Here is a 22,136-nt window from a genome sequence, read left to right on the forward strand (position 1 = left end):
GCGTTTTCCGATTTTTTTTTACCTTGAAAAAAAAATTCGGAATGTGTTGTCTGAATTTAAACTAGAAAAACTTCGGAAAACGCGTTCTGTTTTTTTTTTTCAAGGGCAAAATTGGATTTTTTGGGGGAAAAAATAGTCATGGGGAAGAGAAGCTATTAAAAGTTACTTCCTAAAAAATATTTAAAAACTTAGTCAAAAAAATAAAATAAAAAACAATATTTGGAACTAATCTAAGCATATAATTTTTATTTTTTGTTATAATGAAGCATACTATTTTTCTTTGATAAACTAACTAAGCATGAATTTCAATTAATGATAACATGTTTAATTTTTTTTCTTTCAAGTTGTCTAGTAGATAGAAATTCCACTCTAAGAAATTGTTTGGTTCAATAGGGAGAACGGGAGGGGAGAAATTACATATATGTTTGGTTCAAAAGATAAAAGGGAAAGAAAGAAAAATAAGGATAATTATGTTAATATAATTAAATTGTAATAACATATTTTGCCTCCAAATCCTTCCAATTCGGAGGAAAACAAAAATTGAGTCTAATCGTGATTTTACTCCTCTTCTCTTCCCTATCTTCTTAAAATTTGAACCGGACACGTTTAATTAAAAATACACTTAAGGATATATAAGAAGATATAATGTGTGAGTGTGAGTGTGAGTGTGAGCGTATCTTGAGATTTGCCTAAGATGGGAACGTATTTGCTATTATAATCCAAGTACTTGAGAAAGGACAATATCTTCTTTCTTAAATACTTTCTTTAACTTTTATGAGATTCAAGTATTGCTTTTGTCTTTGAATGATGACATGTTTATAGCAAACCAAGTGACACATGCAAAGGGCTTGGCCTTGACCAAACAAGGAAAGCATCATTTGCTTGTGACTGGTGTTTTATTCATTTTTTAGGCATTCTTAAGTCATTGTCATAACAGTTTCAACTCTTGTGGCATCATTGATGTCTATTCAAATGTGTTTCATTTCCTAAATCTGATGATTAGATCGTACGTCAACCCAACTCTCTCTATTGTTTTTGTTCGATAAGAAAAGAGAAAAAAAAATTCTCTCAAAATTGTAAAAAAAATTGTTCAAATAACATTACTTTTTTCTAAATGACATGTTGAAAGAGTAGTTCAAGTAGTACATGATATACAAGTCGCAACTAACATTATAATGAATTCGAATTTTACAAAATTTAATATTTGATTAAAAATTTATATTATATAGATCATTCATAATTTTTTTTAAAGAAATTAAGAATTATTTGATATATGCATCATGCACTACTTGAATCACTCTTTCATTTAAATAGAGTTTAAAGAACATCGCACTATATACGCAAGAGCCGAGATTCGAACCCCGGTCACTTTAAGATGAAATTTCCAGCCACTAGACCATTCGACAACAAAAAAAGTTTAAAGAACATGCACTGTCGATGTAAATTAATTTTACACCGACAATCCATAAGAATTGATCAACATTCCATTACTAGTAATTTACACTTTTGGTACATATTCAATTTTAATAAGTTTGTTATCATCAAAACATCAAATTTAACCGAAATTTTTTTTAAGTAAAAATAAAAAACATTTTGAGTTTTTGAACAACTAACTTTCTTTGTGTTCATTGCACTCTTGCTAACTTCCGAAGGCCAAGGCCATAGAACAGCACAATTTGGTAGTTCCACCATTTCCTTTAACATGGAAGAAGACAACAATACCAGAACCGTTAGCTCCACCACCACCACCACCACCACCACAATGGATCCCAAAACCGGGTTCAACTCAATTTCCAGAACCTTCCAAACTCTAAGACCCCCACTAAACCTTCCACCACCACACGCCACAATCTCCGCCGCAACCTACATTCTCTCCCTCCGCCACAAATCCCCTTTCTCCTCCTCCACCACTCTCCTCATCGACTCATCCACATCTCATCAACTATCTTACTCCAACTTCATCCAACGCTCAAAAACCCTCGCTAAAAACCTCACTCTCCGCGGACTCACCAAACACCACACCGCATTGATACTTTCCCCAAACATTTTCCAGGTTCCAATCCTCTACTTCGCATTACTCTCTATCGGCGTCGTTATTTCACCCGCAAATCCAATTTCAACAACTTCCGATATTTCTCATTTCATAAATCTCTCTAAACCTGTAATCGCTTTTACGACGTCGTTTTGTGGAAACCTTCCGAAACTGAAACTACCTCTCGGAACGATTCTCATTGACTCGCCCGAGTTTGACTCACTCACCACGGAAGAAGCTAAAGATGATATTTCGACGACGACAGTGTTACCGGAGGTGAGTCAATCTGATGTGGCGGCGATTCTGTATTCGTCGGGGACTACAGGGAAATCGAAAGGTGTGATGCTTACACACCGGAATTTAACGGCCACGGTGGCGGCGTATGACGCTGTTCGGATTCCGACGGAGAGTCCTGCGGTGTCTTTGGTAACGGTACCGTTTTTTCATGTGTATGGTTTTACAATTCTGTTGAAATCTGTGGCTATGATGGAAACGGTTGTGGTGATGGAGAGATTTGGATTGGGGAAAATGTTGAGTGTTTTGGAGAGGTTTCGAGTGACAAATCTAGTGGTGGCGCCGCCGGTTGTGGTGGCGATGAGTAAAGAGGGAGTGACGGAAGGGTATGATTTGTCGTCGTTGAAAAGTGTTGTTTGTGGTGGTGCTCCGTTGGGAAAGGATAATTTTGATGCTTTCAAAGCAAAATTCGCTCAAGTTTCCATTATTCAGGTTTCTCCTCAAACTTTCAACTTTTTAACTTCAGAGTTCAGATTCCAACAGAACATGTACGAAGTACTAGTACTTTTTATTGGATTTATTTGTGGAAGAATCTTTAGATTCCATAGTACCAAAAAGAAAGAAAAAAGAGAATTTTTATATTCCAACAAAACTTAGAATGTTTATTTATTTATTTATTTTTTATAATAAAGAGGGTCAAAAGTCCCAAAGAGAGAAACTGCAAGACAATAACTTATTTATTTAAGTTAAGACATTTTTCGAAAAGGTTAGCTGAATAGCATGTAGTAGAGTGAATTTACGGTATCCCCTCATCTCTTTTAGGGTCTGTTTGGTTCGGGGGTTTTGGTGGGGAGGTGAGGGGAGGGGAGGTAATATTTTAATTTTTTTGTGTTTGGTTCAATTTTATGGAGGGGATAGGAGGGGAGGGGAGGTAAGCAGAATCCCTCCTAAACTCAATTTTTGCTTCCCCCCAAATCGGGGGGATTTGGAGGTGAGGGGAGGGAAGCTTTTTCAAAGTTTATTAAACTGACAAAATTATCCTCAATATATTTTAAAATTCCAATATTATCCTTATTATCATTTTTATTATTAGGCCTTTGTTGTCTGTAATACCTATACTCCTTGTCTGCCACTGTTTGCTCATCATTGCCGCTACTTGCTCATCATTGCCGCTGTTTGCTCTGTGTTCCCAGTGTATGTTTTTTCTAACTATTTTCATTTATATATGTATATATGTGTATTGGTGTGCCACTTTTTTCCTTACGTATTGGTGTGCCACTTTTTTCAATTATATAGATATATGTTACTGTGTGTATCCTTCAAATTGTACAAACACCTAATTTAAAACATATATCAATAAAACACGGTAAGGAAAACACATAGTGATAGGGTATTACCTCTATGCCAATTTTTGTATATGAACTTGTATATGTATATGAATTTGTGTCAATTTGTTGTGCATATTTTATTGGTTTAACATATTTGTTTTACATATCAGGTTTAACATATTTTTTAAATTATAGGTTTAACATATTTTTTACATATCAGGTTTTACATATCAGGTTTAACATATTTATTTTATTGGTTTAACATATTTTTTATAGGATTATTGATAGTTTGTTAAACTATTAAATATGAAATTTATTTTTTTAATTTTTTTTATTGAATTAGATGGATCATCAAGATCGAGAAATTGTTATTAATAGATGGTTTGATCTGCGTCGAAGAGTTGTAGCTCAACTTATGTGTGCAATTGTTTACCTTTATGTTCGGATGTCTCGTAAGAGAAAATTAAGTTATAGCATGAGCTCTGAGAGAGAAAATTAAGTTATTGAATCAAAGTTTTTGTTTTAATGTCTATGTCGTGAATTTCTTGGTGTGGTAGTGAGTTTCGTGTATGTGATATTTTTTTCTTTGAAAAGTATGTGTTATTTGTTTTGATGTAATAATAAAGAGATATTAGTTTTTAAAATATGAGTGTTATAAGATTTTAAGGGTAAAAAAGTAAATTGCTTTTAAAATACCTCCTCTCCCCTTGTGAACCAAACATATATTTAATTAAAATACCTCACCTCCCCTCCTCTCCCCTCTTTTGAACCAAACACATATGTAATTAAAAAATTTCCCTCCCCTCCCCTTCCCTCCCCTCCCCTCTATAAAAATACCTCACCTCCCCTCCCCCTATTTTGAACCAAACAGACCCTTAGAGTGCCTGTCAAAACAAACCCAAGAGCAATTGACCGATCCACGGACAAAGGTGTAGGATATCAAGCATAATTAGTATTTAATTATTATCATTATTATTTTAGGATTTGTATAAAGTCTATAGAGTCAATCACCTTAATTATTGGAGATATTTGTTCCTTAATTTACTCCATAATTTACTCCAATTAGATTACTATACTTGTGTATATATACACCTCTTGTAAACTCTCAAAAGTAATGCAATATACAACTTTATTCATTCCTTTATATGGTATCAGTTGGTAACGTTCCAGCCCTACCCTGTTAAACCAGAAAACGCCGTTTTTTCTCCGTTTGCTGTCACACTTTGCCTCCCATGGCTTCCGATGGCTCTCGCTCCATAGCTAACCCCTATGAACCCTCCAAACCCTTTGCGTGTATCACCCTCAGCGGTCTCACCAAGCTTCTCCCTACCAATTATCTCAATTGGAAACTCCAGGTAGAAGCCTTCCTTGATGGTTTTGATCTACTCAAATACACTGATGGATCGTTCCCTGCGCCGACAGCAACGATCACCACCACCGCAACGCCTCCGGTAACATCACCAAACCCTGCTTTTCAAACATGGCGTCGCCAGGATCGCCTCATCTATGGTGCCATCCTCACCACTCTTTCCGACGAGGTGGCCTCCTTGGTGTCCCAGACGAAGACCTCGCACGACCTCTGGGAGCTTCTCAAGAACACCTATGCCAAAGCCTCCCGCAGTCACCTTAAACAACTCAAGGAACGTCTTCGGATGGCCTCGAAAGGTACTCAATCCATCACGACCTACATGCACTCTCTGAAGCAAACTGCTGATCTCCTCGCCTCTCTCGGCTCTGCTGTCTCCGTCGAGGACATGACCGACCATGTCTTGCGCGGCCTTGATGACGGTTACCGAGCAGTCATTGATGGGGTCAACGCAAGGGACACTCCAATCACCTTTGATGATCTCCTCGAAAAGCTCCTCATCCAGGAACTCTCTCTTGCTGCTGCTCAACGCCAATCACCTGCTCCTGTTACTGCGCTGCACGCTCAGGCAAGGTCGACCAACAACAAGCCTCGACCAAGTCAGGCACCTGCACCGACCAACCAACGCCCAGGTGATCGCAAACCATTCCTTGGTCGATGTCAATGGTGCAACACCAAGGGACACGTCCTCGCTGACTGCCAACTCTTTCGGACCCAACACCCCAGCGTCCCCGCACCTCCTCGTTCTTCTCCGAGCACCACTGGCCAGGCCCAGGCCCACACCGCTACTGCTGGCACATCCTCGCCTGGTTTTCTGCTCGACAGTGGAGCAACACATCATGTGACCAACGACCTTACAAATCTGGCACTTCACCATCCATACACTGGCCCCGACTCCCTCTTCATGGGGAATGGTTCAGGTTTAAACATCTCTCACTCTGGAACACTTTTAATTAATGATTTATCCTTGTCTAATGCTCTTTATGTTCCCTCCATGAAACAACAAATCATTTCTGTTTCTCAACTCACCAAACAAACTAACTCTGCCGTTGTTTTCTTACCAAACTCTTTTTATGTCATGGACTTGCAGACACGCCAAACAACCCATAAAGGCTCATGTGTGAATGGACTTTATCTGTTGCCCACGACCTCACCTTCCGCCCACACCGTCCAAGTGGAATCCTCTGCTTCCTGGCATCACAAGCTTGGACACCCTTCAACTTCCATCTTCAAATTTATTCAACATCATTTTTCTTTAGGTTCAAATAAATTTCCGCAATCAGATTGTAATTCATGCCAAATTAATAAAAGTCATAAACTTCCTTTTCATGAATCTACTCTTACATCTACTTATCCATTAGAAATAATTTTTTCTGATGTATGGACTTCCCCTGTTTTATCTACTGATGGTCTTCGTTACTATTGTTTGTTTGTTGATCATTATACTCGCTATATATGGCTATATCCCATGAAACTAAAATCTGATGTGCAGTCTATTTTTCCCAAATTTAAAACACTAGTTGAAAACTTCTACCAACACAAAATAAAAGTCCTATACACTGACAATGGTGGCGAATACATTGGTCTTCGTCCCTTTCTAAGTACTCATGGCATAAGTCACCACACCACTCCCCCTCATACACCCGAACACAATGGCATCTCTGAACGGCGGAATCGGCACATTGCCGAAACCGGTCTCTCTCTCCTTCACCACGCTGGCCTTCCCCTCACCTACTGGCCTCACGCCATGACCACTGCAGCCTACCTCATTAACCGTCTCCCTACCCCAATCCTCGGGAACCAATCACCTTACTCTAAACTCATCCGCATTAGTCCGGATTATCATAAATTAAAATGTTTTGGATGTTTGTGTTTTCCCTGGATTAAACCTTATGCTAACCATAAACTTGCTCCAAAGTCTACTATGTGTGTTTTTGTAGGTTACTCAGCTGATCAACATGCATATCTATGCCTCGATCCTTCAACTGGACGGATTTACACCTCTCGCCATGTCAAGTTCGTCGAAACTGAATTCCCCTTCCGATCACTGGTGGCCCAACCGATCACGTCCACGACCTCACAGACTGGTCCACTCCAACTGCCCGTCTTGCCGACCATCGCTCCACCTACTGCGAGCACCAATCCCACATCCCCGGATACCTCACTTGTTGAGCCTCCCTCCCCGTCTGGCATTTCCTCCCCGACCACATCCCAATCCTCGTCCTCACATACAACGAGCAATGAAACGACCAGTAATGACCCCCCTTCCTCCTTACAGCCAACATTGCTCCCACAACCACAAACGACCTCTCCCCCCACAACGACCACTGAACCCCATGGCGGTGGGATCATCACCCGGTCCAAAAACAACATCGTCAAACCCATCCACAAACTCAACCTCCATGTCCGTCCCTCATCCCCGATGGAACCTAGTACTATTACCCAAGCCCTTCGTGATCCGGACTGGCGTTCCGCCATGTTGGCTGAATTTGATGCCCTACATCGCAACAACACCTGGGAACTCGTTGGTCGTTCCTCTGCTCAAAATTTGGTTGGTTGTAAGTGGGTCTTTCGCATCAAGAGAAATCCAGATGGGTCCATTGATAGGTACAAGGCTCGATTGGTCGCTAAGGGTTTCCATCAACGCCCTGGTTGTGACTACACAGAAACATTTAGCCCCGTCGTCAAACCAGTGACAATTCGGATCATCCTCGCCTTGGCAGTTCGACAAGGATGGTCCGTCCGCCAGCTTGATGTTAACAATGCCTTTCTTCAAGGGACACTCAACGAGGAGGTCTACATGGCTCAACCACCTGGCTTTGTTAACAAAAGCTTCCCTGATCATGTCTGTCGCCTAAAGAAGGCGCTCTACGGGTTAAAGCAAGCTCCTCGCGCTTGGTATATGGAACTTCGTGTATTCCTGCTCTCCATTGGCTTCGTCAATTCCACCGCCGATGCTTCTTTGTTCATTCAGCGGACACCACGCGTGACACTATACTTGCTCGTCTATGTCGACGACATCATTGTTACGGGGAGCTCCTCGACAGAATTGTCTCGTCTCATTGCTACACTTGCTGCCCGTTTCTCATTGAAAGATCTTGGCTATCTCAATTATTTCCTGGGTGTTGAAGTCATTCCTTCCGCTGCGGGCATGTTTCTTTCACAACGGAAATACATCACTGATCTCCTTCAAAAGTCGGGCATGACAGAAGCTAAACCAGCGTCCACTCCAATAACTGCTACTCCTCCGCTGCTCAAAAACTCTGGTGATCCCTTGCCCTCCCCGACTGAATACCGAGCACTAGTTGGAAGTCTCCAATACTTGAGTCTTACTCGACCAGACATTGCCTTCGCGACCAACAAACTTGCTCAGTTCATGCAGAACCCGAGCACCATGCACTGGTTGGCTCTCAAGCGCCTACTTCGCTATCTGGCCGGCTCTTGCGACAAAGGCATTTTCATCTCCGCGACTGCTCCCCTGAACTTTCATGCGTACTCAGATGCGGACTGGGCGGGTGACAAAGATGATTACATCTCTACCACTGGTTACCTGCTCTATCTTGGCGACACCCCCATCTCTTGGAGTTCCCGCAAGCAACGCTCGGTTGCTCGATCATCCACTGAAGCTGAATATAAAGCCTTGGCCGACACGGCCAGTGAACTCCTTTGGGTACTCTCTTTGTTCACTGAACTTGGTCACACTCCTACAGCTGGTCCTGTCATCTACTGCGACAATCTTGGTGCTACACATCTGAGTGCTAATCCTGTCTTCCACTCCAGAATGAAGCACATAGCCTTAGCTTATCACTTTGTCCGTGAAAACGTTCAACGTGGCCGTTTTCGTGTTTCCTTCGTCTCTACCAACGACCAGCTTGCTGACATTCTCACCAAGCCTCTGCTTCGCCCCCGGTTCGAGTTTCTACTATCCAAGTTGCATCTTTCTTCCAGGTCGCCCAACTTGCGGGAGGATATCAAGCATAATTAGTATTTAATTATTATCATTATTATTTTAGGATTTGTATAAAGTCTATAGAGTCAATCACCTTAATTATTGGAGATATTTGTTCCTTAATTATTGGAGATATTTGTTCCTTAATTTACTCCATAATTTACTCCAATTAGATTACTATACTTGTGTATATATACACCTCTTGTAAACTCTCAAAAGTAATGCAATATACAACTTTATTCATTCCTTTATATAGGAAGCACGCACAAGTCAAAGAAGCAGCACTCGCCACAGGAGATCAAACAGGTTGATTTAAATCTAAGTAGCATAAAAAAAAGCGAGATATAGTGGTTTATCCCCATTGCACTCCCTTGCTACCACATAAAAGACCACCACACTCCTGTTTGTTTACACTACAAGAAAACAAGAGATTATTGAGGGTCAAAAGCCTTCAATAATGTACAAAATTCGTCACAAATGCAAGCATTATTGGCGGCCTAGGACACTCAGAAAAACGCTTGCCAGGAAGCATTATTGGCGGCCTAGGACTCTCAATAACAAACACTTTCCACTTTTTGAATGAAGATATAAAATTTAAAAGTGAAAATTTTGAGAAGTATGAAATTTAAGAGAGAAGTTAGAGAAAATTTAGAGAGAGAATGAAGGTGTAAAAATTAAGTGAAGTAGTATGAATATATAAAGGAGTTATGGAGAAGTGAAGTAATATTATATTAATAGTCAAACTATCTGTTTTGATTCAAAATTCGAATCACTCATTATTGGCGGCCCTAACTCGCCAGAAAATGCATAACGGTCATGCAATACTGGCGGCCTGCAGCCGTCGCAAATGATACTGGCGGCCTGCAGCCGTCGCAAATGTTGCCGGCTTTTCTTGCATTATTGGCGGCCCCTAACCGCCAATAATGTCAAGTCTGACTGTGTACTAGCTTTTCTTGCATTAATTTATTTGTTTATTTGTTCCGGGAGGCATTATCGACTGCCTTGTCACTTATTTGAGGGCTTAGAGCACTCGCCACTCAATAACCCTCAAATACATTATTGAGGGCTTTTAGCACTCATTAAGTTTGGTCAAGAAATTATGATTTTCTTGTAGTGTTAGAGCTTAGCTTATTTATTGATTAGTCATTATAGATTCCATGTCTCCTATCTCGTAAAAAAAATGTTTGGATTTTTCTTTTTGGTCTTACTTTAGTCAAGGACCAAAAATTCAATTTAACCTTTAAACTATATGAACTAAATTTCTACAAATTTGCAGAATTAAACCAAACTCAACCACATCCACCTATCAATACACAATAACCTCTACCACAACCTAGGTAGGAGTCAGTTCAAAGGTTGTGCTGCATTCTTAAATCTCTTACCGGTCTAAGCAAAAAATGATCCATTGTTTCTCCTTCATGTAGCGTGACAGAACAGGATGTGACAAACCTACAAGAAGCTGTTTGCACCTCTTAAAGTGCAGCCAAAACTAGTAACTCTCATTATTATAAAATGATGCACTAATATTAAACTTATAAAACAAGCAGGTGGTGCCGTCATCAGTTGGTAACATAGCTCTTGTGCATATTGTCAACTGCTATCACTTTTTGACAAAAAAAAAACTGTTATGTTATTTTGTTATGTTTGTTGAAATATACAATTTGGAACTATTTGTTATGCATTTATTTTGTAGCAAAACTTCGTTGATTAATTTTTCTATTAAAATTGTCAATTTACTAGTTAAATTGTAGAGAAACTTATTTGTATATGTAAATGTAAAATCTTTTAAGATGAATACAACCTTATTGTTATAGGGATATGGCTTAACTGAGTCAACAGCCGGTGTTATCCGAATAGTAGGTCCTGAGGAAGCTAGCCGGGCAGGAACTACGGGTAGGCTGATATCAGGGGTGGAAGCTAAAATAGTGAACTCCGACACAGGAGAGGCAATGTCTCCAGGCGAACAAGGGGAACTTTGGGTTAGAGGACCTCCAATTATGAAAGGCATGCACATTAATTAATGTTAGAGTACTATTTTTTTCTTGTCGTTCATTAATGTTATTCTTTTGTGAAACTAATGAAGTGTTGGTAGATTATGGTTCTAAACTGCGGTTGCAATTGCTGTTACGCTGTAAACCTTGATATTGAAAAAAAATGCGGCCATGAGCAATTGCAATTGCGATGCCATTGCTGGGATTTCTAAAATTTTATATGGCCAATTTTTTTATGAATTATGAATTATGAATTAGATTATGGCCAATTTTTTCATAAATAATGGAACATTGTTGTTGTGCATTTGGTATTGAGCAGGTTATGTTGGGGATCCAGTGGCAACTTCTGACACTTTAGTGGATGGATGGTTGAGAACTGGGGATATTTGCTATTTTGACAATGAAGGTTTCGTGTATGTTGTAGACAGGTTGAAAGAATTGATCAAATATAAAGGTTACCAGGTAAAGTATTTTGCTTCTTTAGGCCTTCAATGCATGATTGCCAAAATCCAAAACAGGGTACTGCTAGATTAATTTGTATGGTTTATAAAACACTTTAAATTAAAATTAATGTTTTAAATATTTTTAATTCCCTTCTGTGGGCTAAAAAATGTCACATGGAATTGAAGAACTCCCACATATTTCTCCCAAGTGCAAGAATCTGATTTATGCTCTTACCCTACTTTAAGTGGGTTCTAAAATTGTTAAGAATGTGTTCAATGAAAATTTGTTCTCTATATGACTGTCATGTCAAGCTACTTCAAGGCCACAAAAATTTAAGATATGTTACTGTGTGTTTTAAATGATAAGAATCGTACATTGAAAATAATCTAAAATGAAAAACAAAACTTCAGCAAAAAATCATTGTAGTATTTTATTTTCCACAAGTCAAAAATACTTTAGTTCCTTGATCATCTTGTCAGAGATTCGTTCCTAGCCATTGTTATGGAAAAACATCTATTGGGAGCGGTCAACCCCTAAAATAAATTTCAATTACTTTGAGGGATTAATTTTTTCAATTGCATGTAGACATGCATTGGCTTACAACTTTTTTTTAAAAGAACTGCAATATGCAATGCAATTGAATTTTAATGTTAAAATTATGAACTTTCGTGTTTTAACATACTAATATTTTGTCATTAAAAAAAGTTATGATGGATTTGCTATTTTTTATTACATTTGTAGGTAGCTCCTGCAGAGCTGGAACAACTACTCCAGTCTCACCCAGAGATAAAAGATGCTGCAGTTATTCCGTAATCTTCTTTCTTCACTTATCTCACAAGTCCATTTTTTTTATCAATTTCTCACAGAAAATAATCTTTGATAAGTTAAGTTTTTGAAAAAAGACAAGTTATAGTTTTTGCTCCTTAGCTAAGACAGAATGCTTAACCTTTGAAAATCAACAACAGATACCCTGATGAGGATGCTGGTCAGGTTCCCCTAGCTTTTGTGATAAGGCAACCTCAATGCTCAATGGGTGAAGCAGAAATAATAGATTTTGTAGCCAAACAGGTGCTATTTTCTTGAACCTTTTAATTCTTGTTGATATTTCAGTTTTCTTTTCAAAAATCAGTACATTTTCTTCTTGTTTGTTGATGGAAATGTAAATTATTGTTATATTATTTTTGTATTTTGCTGGTGGTTGTAGGTTGCACCATACAAGAAGATAAGACATGTAGTATTTGTCAATTCCATACCAAAGAATGCAACTGGAAAGATACTAAGGAAGGACTTGTTGAATAAAATTCTCCAGCAACAAACTTTCCCTAGGTTATAACGTATTTCAAAGCAAATGTTTTTGTTTTTGGTCCAACAAAAAAGACAACGACGACAATGATGATGTCATTGTTTGTGTATAATTATTAGTAACGATCGTATTACTCGCCTTATTGATAATAAAAATCATGCTATGACTCGGAGTAGATCATTTATGCTACATGCTGAAATAAAAGGGAAGTACAAAGAAGTTGCATTTTTCCAACTTCCAAACTAAATTACAAAACTTTGAGGACACAAAAAGTTCTCTATCAACAATAAGAATTTCCATATGCTATAGAATTGTAATTAAGGGGCCACTTCAATTGAAAATAACAGCCCTTCAGAACTTGCTTTTAGCATTTCGTGCTGCAAATGATCGTTTAGTGTCTCGCTATATCCCTCTTGATTGATCGTTGTATAGGCTTTATCACAAAGAAATACTGTTCACAAATAAACAAAGATAGAGAGATTAAGAGCCAATGTGTTTTAAAAACCCTTGCACACACAACATATAAATTCTATATTTAAAGCTTACTTGGAATGCAAGTATAAGAGGAATATATCTCTTTCCTCTGTCATTAGGATTTGGCCCTTCAATCAGCTTCTTATCAACAGAAATAGACTTGCAGCCATTCATGGCCACTTCTATGATTGTTTTGACCAAATTAGGAATCCATGCAATCCCATTTGGAAGAACCTGTCGTAAAACAACCACGCTAGAGGTCAGCCAAAACTAAGTAAAAGGACCATGATCAATTTACTATAACCTAAAGACTAGAAATGTCAACCTTTTCATCATCTACATTCTTGTTACATTTCCCACTGTTCTCAACCAAAACAAATGGAATGGTAGAAGCCTATAAGAAAAGACATCAAACCACTAAAGTTAAACCAATTATAAAACAACCACAATTGAATAATAATGAATGAAAGATAGCAACACACTATTGCATGTAATATATAATTAAGCACAAAATCAAGATATCCCAAATGAAAATAGACTTATACCACATGATGTAGATTACAGAATACACTTAAGAGTCATGACTCATGAGTATTAATATGCCCGAAGCATTAAGTTTTTACAACACATGGCATGCCCGTGGATCAAAATTTGGTAACTTGGGGTTGGTACTGATCTGCAGGCACAGCATGGAAAATAACACTGCTGAAGTGAGTTTTCTGTCAAAGAAGATTGGGTTTGGTGTGATCTCGAGTGTGCCAAGTGGACTTACGAGTTGGAGATCTAACATTTATCATGTGTCTTTTGAATTAAAATCTGGTTGTGTGGTGCATGAATGGTACTGCATAAAACAATACCAGCAATTGGTGGATCATAACTCGATAAAGAGGCGTAATTAATCAACGCAGGTGGTTTGAGGAATCTTTTGTGATAATTCATTCATTTCATTGTACACTGTATAATATGTTTGATTTGGGATGGAATTGATTTCGAGTTGTCAGTGGTCTCAGGCACATTGTGATATTAAAAATCAAAGCAATCTATCAATGATTCAAAGCTCAGATTTAAGCAAGAAACAAAATAGTTATGCAGTTAGAGGTTGAAAAATTGCAATACATACCACAGTGTCGTATTTCTTCGACCGAGTACCATCTTGAACAACTTTTACAAGTGCTTGAGATCTTATGGAAAAAAACTCGTCATAAGATAATCCATCTGGAGGTGAAGATTGACAATGTGTAAGAACTATCAAAGCCTTTTTCCATATTTCTTTGCCAAAACTATCTGTTATAGCTCTGATGACCATCGTATCAAGGTTATCCACTCTATAAGTATCGATACGGTCCACATAAAGCAGAATGTCTATGGTCTTGTTCAGAAGGAAACTACTCAAACAACCACCAAAGCCACAAGAACAAACCAATGAAAAGAAAGGGTAAGAAAAAAATTATGCAGAAACATATTGAAAATGTATATTAAATACGGATATATTCTTCTGAAAAATAACATACTTTTTAATAATTTCCATAGCCTGATTATTGATGTATCCCTCTTCTATGAGCCCAGGAGTGTCAATGATGTTTAGTATGAATCCTGTTCTTGAACGCGACACCATTACAGGACTTAGTCCTTCCGACTTCGAAAGTAATATAACAATGTCAATAACAACTAATAAATTTAAGGTTCAACGAAGCATATAAAATTAATCAACTAACTCATCCAATGCCAGGAGAAATACTAACCTGAAAAGCATTGACAGTAACAGCTTTTTCTCCTAAAATTGAATTTATAGTTGAAGATTTTCCAACACCACATTTTCCTATCACTAGTATTGTTAACTTGTTCACATTCTGCCATACAGAATAACACAGAAAAAAAAATCATAAATAAAATCGCGAAATTCTGAACGAAAAGAAAAAACTACTTAAGTAAGCAAACATCATTCAAATTTTGTCCAAAAAAATATATTATATAACTTTAGATTGCATTTGAAAGTAAAAAAGTAAAAAAATAAAAAAAATGGAACCTCATCTTTTAGTCTTTTAAACAATTGAAGCAATTGGGTTTGAGTTGCAGCTGCAAATGTGTTGAATCCCACCCAGTCTCGGGTTATTGCAGACGTCATTATCGACAACTCTCCTAATTTCAAAGAAAAAATATACAGTAACAACAATTATATCCAATAACAATAATTAAAAGAGTTGATGATAACAATGTACTTAACATTAAATTGAAAACAAAAGTAGCAATAATTCAACTTAAGCTTCCAAAACTAACAATAGTATATTAATAATCAAGAAAATATATTAATAAACTAACCAAGCACAAGAAGTGCAAGATTAGCCAACAATTACAAACTCTATAAAGCAAAACTTAGACACCAACATAAATATTGCATAATTTTCCAGAAATAATAAACATTAAATCTAAAACAAAGAATCAACCAATATATAAACAAATCATTTCCCCAGCCATCAACACAGTTTCTGAAACTACAGCAATTCCACACCTCTATCACGCATCCAATAATACAGTGTTAAAACTTTTAGGAAAAATTTGTTATTCTAATGAGAAAGGGAAGGAAAATTAAGAGAAAAACCTGGATGAGTTTTCCAGGCAGGAAATGGAGTTCAGTTCTGCAACCTGGCCAGTCTCTTGAAGGAAAACGGAATGGGCTTCTGTCTCTGGTTTTTTTATGGATAAATTGCAGTTTTGTTCCTGAAGTTTTCTAATTGGGTGTTTTTGTTCCACCTATTATAATCGTGCGATTTTGGTCCCTAATTTAAAACGAGTGATTTTAGTCTTCCACATTTGCCTTATTTTGCATTTTTTGTTTTTCAAAAAACTATTTTGACCAAAAAATGTTGACATGAATTTTTTTGACACATGTCTAAATTATATTAGACAACCTATAATTATTTTTGACACGTTTCATTCAAATTGGATACTCCTAAGCTTTTGGCAAAATGTGCAAAAATCTTCAAAGTCTCATTTGCAAACCTCTGCTGCTTGGCAGCCGGCAATGCATCTAGCATCATCATATTATGTAATTTATTTGCCAATTTAATGAGACCAGCTCTTGCATCTGCCATGGCAAGGAACATTGTATGCAGGTGGCTAGCTTCAACGGACTCAGGTGACCCTTCCTTGTTTTTTTTTTAAATATAAAAGAATTTATACGTTATCCGATATAATTAAGACATGTGTAAAAACATCCATATAAACAGTTTTTTTGTCAAAATAGTCAACATGAATCAAGAAATGCAAAAGGGGACAAATGTGGGGACCAAAATCGCTCGTTTGAAACTAGGAGCACCAAAATCGCACACTTAAGAAACATGTGGGACCAAAATCGCTCATTTGAAACTAGCGGGACCAAAATCGCACACTTAAATATTTTTTAGGACAAATAAAATGGAAGCGAAGAAATCTCGTGAGCTTAACTCAGTTGGTAAGGACATTCATTATATATGTAAGGACTTTCCGAATGACTGTACCGGGGAATTCTACCGTACTCCATGCAACTATTGTTGTTGATCCTGCCGGGACTGTAGAACATCCCATTTATTTACTTTTAAAAGTAAAAGTAGAATTTCTATCCAAGACACCATCTACTCTTCTAATTATTAACTCTTCTAATTATTAAATGTCAAAACCCAATAAATAAATAAAAAATAAATTGCATTGTTAAAAATCTCTTACGTGTAAACTCATTCTTCTTGGGATAAAACTTTGTTAAGGCAAAAAGAGTGCATTGCGATTCCAAAAATTAACAAAACTTGTACTCATGTAATTCCAATCGATAAAATGTTTGACTTAGTCTCTGATTTATGCGAAATTGGCGGTTTAGTCCTTTAAATTAACGAAATTTTATGTTATTTTTTCAATTTTCAAAACGTCAATCAAGTTATAGTCTCTCCGCCATCTCTAATTGGTTAATAGAGTTAACGTAGCTGATGTGCTGCGTTATTATCTCCCACCTGACAAATCTCAACGACTGAATTGACACTGAGTCAGCCTCCAATGTTTACATACACTTGGACAAAAAGTGAGGGACAAAATTGTGTTTCTAAAAATTGGTGTCTTCTTCCGTAAAAAAAAAAAAAAAAAACTGGTTTCTTCTTCTTCCATTCATTTTTACTTCAACCTTCTTCTATAGTGTTGCAAATTTGCCTTGAAAACGTGAAAAAACAACACTAGTCTGCTGTTTTCCGCCCCGGGCGGAAAAACCTGTGTTCCGGGCGGAAATTTGAAGCAGGAAAAGGGGTGCTCACTGTTTTGCCGCCCCAGGCGGAAATACTGGTGTTTCAGGCGGAAGTTTCCGCCCCAGGCGGAAAAAGCTGTGTTTCAGGCGGAAATCGCTGCAGAGTATTTAAAGGGTCACGTTTTCTGTTTTTTGTGAGGAAGTTTTGAGGGTTTCTTTCACCAAAACGGCGGCTAGGGTTAAGAGGGTTACTCTTGGTTCATCTCTAGGTTTTGGGTGTTGATTCTTTCATCTTGTAATCACTTATCATTGAAATCTCTTGGTCACGGGAAGAGATTTGGGAAAAGGGTAGAATTAGGGTTGAAGTCTAATTCTTGCAACTCTTTTGTATTGAATCTCGTTGTAATCAAGCTTTTCATTGATAGTGAAACGGAGGGTGGCTCTCTCCCCCAGAGTAGGTCGGTTTTGACTGAACTGGGTAAACAATTGCTTCGTGTTCTTTACAGTTTTTTCGATATCTTTTGTTCATGATTATTATTGCTATTTCACTTAATTGATTGCTTATTCGATTTGCTCCACACATCAAGATTATTGGTGTGATTCAATCAGAATTCACAACAATTGGCGCCCACCGTGGGGCAAAGGATCAAACGAATTAAGTATCATGGGTTCTAAGTGGGAGATTGAGAAGTTCACCGGTAAAAATGACTTCGGTTTATGGAAGGTGAAGGTACGGGCAATATTAACACAACAAAAGTGTGTTGAAGCATTGTTGGGCATATCGAATATGCCAAATACTCTCTCGAACGCAGAAAAGAGCGAGATGAATGATAAGGCTTTGAGTGTCATTATCTTGTGCCTCGCGGATAATGTGTTGAGGGAAGTAGCTAAAGAAAAAACTGCGGCGGCTATGTGGACCAAGCTGGATGCGTTGTATATGACGAAGTCTTTGGCACATAAGCAGTGTTTGAAAGAACGGTTATTTTTCTTTCGAATGGTGGAGAACAAGCCTGTGGTGGAGCAACTTTCAGAGTTCAACAAGATCATTGACGACTTGGCGAACATTGACGTGAATTTGGAAGACGAGGACAAGGCCTTTCATTTGTTGTGTGCTTTACCCAAATCACTTGAAAATCTCAAGGATGCGTTGCTTTATGGCAAAGAAGGTACTATCACATTGGATGAAGTTCAATCAGCTTTGAGGACCAAGGAGTTGACAAAGTTGAGAGACTTGAGGGTTGATGATAGTGCGGAAGGGTTAAATGTGATGAGGGATAGAAGTGAGAACGACGGTAGAGGAAAGGGGAAGAAATATGGGTCCAAGTCTAGGCCAAAAGGTGATAATGGTGGCAGGTTCAGATGCTTCTATTGTCAAGAACCGGGTCACTTCAAGAAGGACTGTCCTCAGAGAAGGGGCAGCGGTAGTTCGTCAGCTCATGTTGCCGTTGATGAGGAGGAAGGCTATGAGAGTGCGGGAGCACTCATAGTCACCTGTTGACACTCATAGCTTGTTGATCAGCCTGGAGAGGCGGTGGTAATAATACTCAACATCAGCCTGGAGAGGCGGTGGTAATAATACTCAACATCAGCCTGGAGAGGCGGTGGTAATAATACTCAACATCAGCCTGGAGAGGCGGTGGTAATAATACTCAACATCAGCCTGGAGAGGCGGTGGTAATAATACTCAGGATTACGTTCGAAACAACAACCTTATTACTGTGAGAATGCGGATGTGCTAGTGTGGTGAAGTTGGGAATCAATGGAGTTGAAGTCATGGACTTTGGATGCTCCGATCACATGTGTTTTGAGGAAGGAGTACTTTGAAGCCCTAGAGCTAGTTGAAGGTGGAGTTTGTTCATCTTGGCGACGGGAAAGCTTATAAGGTTCAAGGTATGGTTGAATTTCTTTCACACAATGCGAGGTATTGTTCTTGAGCTTTGTTACTAGTTGTGATTCTCATGGTGTGGATAAGTTGTGAAACTTCGGTTGGTTGTTAGTGACATTGGTTGGTTTTAGTTGTACTAGTGAAATGAAGTTTACTAGGTGGTGGAACTAAACCGGGAAGTGTTGGAGACTAACAATGACTTGATGTGTGTTTCGGAGTAGTTGAAAAGTTTTACATTACAAGGTGGAAGACATGGTGGATATACCGGTTTAAGGCTTTGGTGGAGGAATCTCGGTTTGAGGTGGAGGTACACCAAAGTGGTATGGCTATGAAGACCTTGTGTGGAAGCAACGGTGATCAAGCTTGGTAACTTGTTAGACTGCGGGAGGTAGTTGGATACAAGGAGAGTTTGAGGTTGCAGCTTGTGAAACCACCTAAAATTCCAAGGTTGGTTGGAGGCAAGCATATCTTCAAGAGTACGGAAAGCTACAATCCGGGGTTTGAAGAGGGTATGGTTTAGCTTGTGTGTTGTCCTAAAAATCCAAGGGCAATTGGAGGCAAGCATTTTTCGGGAGTACGGAGAGGTAGACTCCGGGGGCCGAAGAGGGTATGGTGTAAACAAGTGGAGAGAGCAGCACGGTGGTTGATGGGAAGTTGACATTACCATCGTTTTAAAGGCAAGGTGGAGATTGTTGCAAATTTGCCTTGAAAACGTGAAAAAACAACACTAGTCTGCTGTTTTCCGCCCCGGGCGGAAAAACCTGTGTTCCGGGCGGAAATTTGAAGCAGGAAAAGGGGTGCTCACTGTTTTGCCGCCCCAGGCGGAAATACTGGTGTTTCAGGCGGAAGTTTCCGCCCCAGGCGGAAAAAGCTGTGTTTCAGGCGGAAATCGCTGCAGAGTATTTAAAGGGTCACGTTTTCTGTTTTTTGTGAGGAAGTTTTGAGGGTTTCTTTCACCAAAACGGCGGCTAGGGTTAAGAGGGTTACTCTTGGTTCATCTCTAGGTTTTGGGTGTTGATTCTTTCATCTTGTAATCACTTATCATTGAAATCTCTTGGTCACGGGAAGAGATTTGGGAAAAGGGTAGAATTAGGGTTGAAGTCTAATTCTTGCAACTCTTTTGTATTGAATCTCGTTGTAATCAAGCTTTTCATTGATAGTGAAACGGAGGGTGGCTCTCTCCCCCAGAGTAGGTCGGTTTTGACTGAACTGGGTAAACAATTGCTTCGTGTTCTTTACAGTTTTTTCGATATCTTTTGTTCATGATTATTATTGCTATTTCACTTAATTGATTGCTTATTCGATTTGCTCCACACATCAAGATTATTGGTGTGATTCAATCAGAATTCACAACATATAGGATTTAGAGTTGGTCCTCTAATAGGATTTGGAGCAGAACCTCTTACAGGAGTGTAGCAAGTACCCACATCTCTGACATGATTAGGGATCCTATGGTCGCATTTCAGTTCTCTGATCCGATTTTGGAAGTTAAACAAACTAAGCTTGTCAGTTTCCAATTCTTTCAATACAATATTTTCACCACTCTTATACTTAATACTTCTCATTTGCCCTTCATGGTTCCTTACCAAGCTACAACCATGGTACAAAACAGCTTAAATGACATCACTCATCATGTATAATAACACAGATAAGTGTTGAAATATGACTTGAAATCTCAGTTATAAGAAGTCAAAAAAAAATTTGTTGAATCTTTTTGCATATTAGCTGTTTTGGAGATTTTTTGATATGACACTCCTACTTGGATTTGTTTTATTTTAAAACAGATTTGTTAGCATATATTTTTCTATAAATAGGGAGGACTTTATTCATAGAAAAATAAGAGAGTAGAGATGTAGAGGCAAGGATTAGGGTTTGCCACCACACAAGGGCTAGGGTTTTAGAGAGGAAAAAGAGTTTTCTCTGGTACAACTCTAGGGTGGGCGAACTATCTTTGTGGTACATCTTGGGAAACACTTATCAAGTCATTGTTGGACCGAACTGGGTAAACAAATTATAGTGTTCTTTCTTCTTCTTTATCTTCTTTATCGGTGTTGTTATTATTATTGCTTATCCGCTTAATTATTAGTTGTCGTTCTATTGCTTCACACATCAAGTTTTCATTGATGTGATTTTTTAAGACGAATTCACAACAATAAGATAAATAACATCACCAGAAACACAAAATAGACAACAAAGACACACACACTAAATGATCAAATAATAGAAAATTTTTCAAAAAAAGAACACATACTAACAAAACACTGAATTAACACCAATAAAAACCCTAAAAACATTGTAGATGATTTACGAAAAATCTGACACATTAATACAAAATATGAAGATCAAAATGACAAGAATAACAGAGAAAAATCAATCAAACTTTTTTCTTTTCTAGTTACTAAAAATACATACAAATGCATGAATAAAACATAAACATGCAGCAAGAATCATGGAAATGAGTACAAACCTTATTGATTGAGTGAAAAATCGCAAGCAAAACGGGAGAGAATGAGCTATAGGAACGGACGAACACGAAAGGAACAGTGGTTTGAGAGAGTGAAGAAGGAAACAAAGGGTTGAAATGATGAGTTGCTTGATCAAGGGGTTCAGACCGGTGTATCTAAACAACACAAAAAACGTCTCAATTTGGTACCCTACATCTGTTGACGTGTCAATTTGGTGTCTTTTGTACTTCCAGTCAAACGTTTCAATTGAATCCCTGAGATTTTCCACATGGAAGTTAATGTGCCACGTCATCAACATTTACTCTGTTAATTGGGGATGACAGAAAAACTAACTTGATTGACGTTTTGAAAACTGAGGTACTAACGTGGAATTTCATTAATTTGGGAGACTAAGTTGCCAATTTCGCGAAAGTTAGAGATTAAGTGGGACATTTACTCAATTCCAACCCATTCCTTGTGAA

The 22,136-nt window shown here is 38.2% G+C and overlaps 2 protein-coding genes across 3 annotated transcripts; one reads left to right on the top strand and one right to left on the bottom strand.

Annotated features, from left to right (window-relative positions):
• Positions 1 to 1,422: 1,422 nt before the first annotated feature.
• On the top strand, positions 1,423 to 12,687 carry LOC123891345 (4-coumarate--CoA ligase-like 9). The gene is made up of 6 exons (XM_045941197.1): positions 1,423 to 2,758; positions 10,724 to 10,913; positions 11,220 to 11,362; positions 12,086 to 12,153; positions 12,310 to 12,412; positions 12,549 to 12,687. Exons 1-6 carry the CDS (start codon positions 1,703 to 1,705, stop codon positions 12,675 to 12,677), a joined length of 1,689 nt encoding a protein of 562 aa, XP_045797153.1. The 5' UTR covers positions 1,423 to 1,702; the 3' UTR covers positions 12,678 to 12,687.
• Positions 12,688 to 12,742: 55 nt separating this feature from the next.
• Positions 12,743 to 21,741, bottom strand: LOC123891346 (translocase of chloroplast 34-like). 2 transcript variants are annotated; one of them, XM_045941199.1, is made up of 9 exons: positions 21,678 to 21,741; positions 15,721 to 15,803; positions 15,148 to 15,260; positions 14,864 to 14,971; positions 14,633 to 14,757; positions 14,242 to 14,506; positions 13,447 to 13,515; positions 13,194 to 13,355; positions 12,743 to 13,098 (listed from the first exon to the last, which is right to left on the bottom strand). In XM_045941199.1, the coding sequence occupies exons 3-9, from the start codon at positions 15,244 to 15,246 to the stop codon at positions 13,039 to 13,041; spliced, it is 888 nt and encodes a 295-aa protein (XP_045797155.1). In that variant the 5' UTR covers positions 15,247 to 15,260; positions 15,721 to 15,803; positions 21,678 to 21,741; the 3' UTR covers positions 12,743 to 13,038. The 2 variants fall into 2 exon arrangements, with proteins under 2 accessions (XP_045797155.1, XP_045797154.1); XM_045941198.1 differs by lacking the exon at positions 21,678 to 21,741 and having other exon boundaries at positions 15,721 to 15,858.
• Positions 21,742 to 22,136: the final 395 nt, after the last annotated feature.

Source organism: Trifolium pratense, linkage group LG6 (assembly GCF_020283565.1).
Source record: "Trifolium pratense cultivar HEN17-A07 linkage group LG6, ARS_RC_1.1, whole genome shotgun sequence".
Classification (NCBI taxonomy): Eukaryota; Viridiplantae; Streptophyta; class Magnoliopsida; order Fabales; family Fabaceae; genus Trifolium; species Trifolium pratense.

Excerpts from the sequence above, each read along its gene's own strand:
- LOC123891346 (XM_045941199.1), bottom strand. The coding sequence starts at position 15,246 with ATGACGTCTGCAATAACCCGAGACTGGGTGGGATTCAACACATTTGCA. Across the intron at positions 14,758-14,863 it reads TTACTGTCAATGCTTTTCAG|TCGGAAGGACTAAGTCCTGT; the intron begins GTTAGTATTTCT and ends TTACTTTCGAAG. Across the intron at positions 13,099-13,193 it reads CTCTTATACTTGCATTCCAA|TATTTCTTTGTGATAAAGCC; the intron begins GTAAGCTTTAAA and ends ATTTGTGAACAG.
- LOC123891345 (XM_045941197.1), top strand. The coding sequence starts at position 1,703 with ATGGAAGAAGACAACAATACCAGAACCGTTAGCTCCACCACCACCACC. Across the intron at positions 10,914-11,219 it reads AGGACCTCCAATTATGAAAG|GTTATGTTGGGGATCCAGTG; the intron begins GCATGCACATTA and ends GGTATTGAGCAG. Across the intron at positions 12,413-12,548 it reads TAGATTTTGTAGCCAAACAG|GTTGCACCATACAAGAAGAT; the intron begins GTGCTATTTTCT and ends TGGTGGTTGTAG.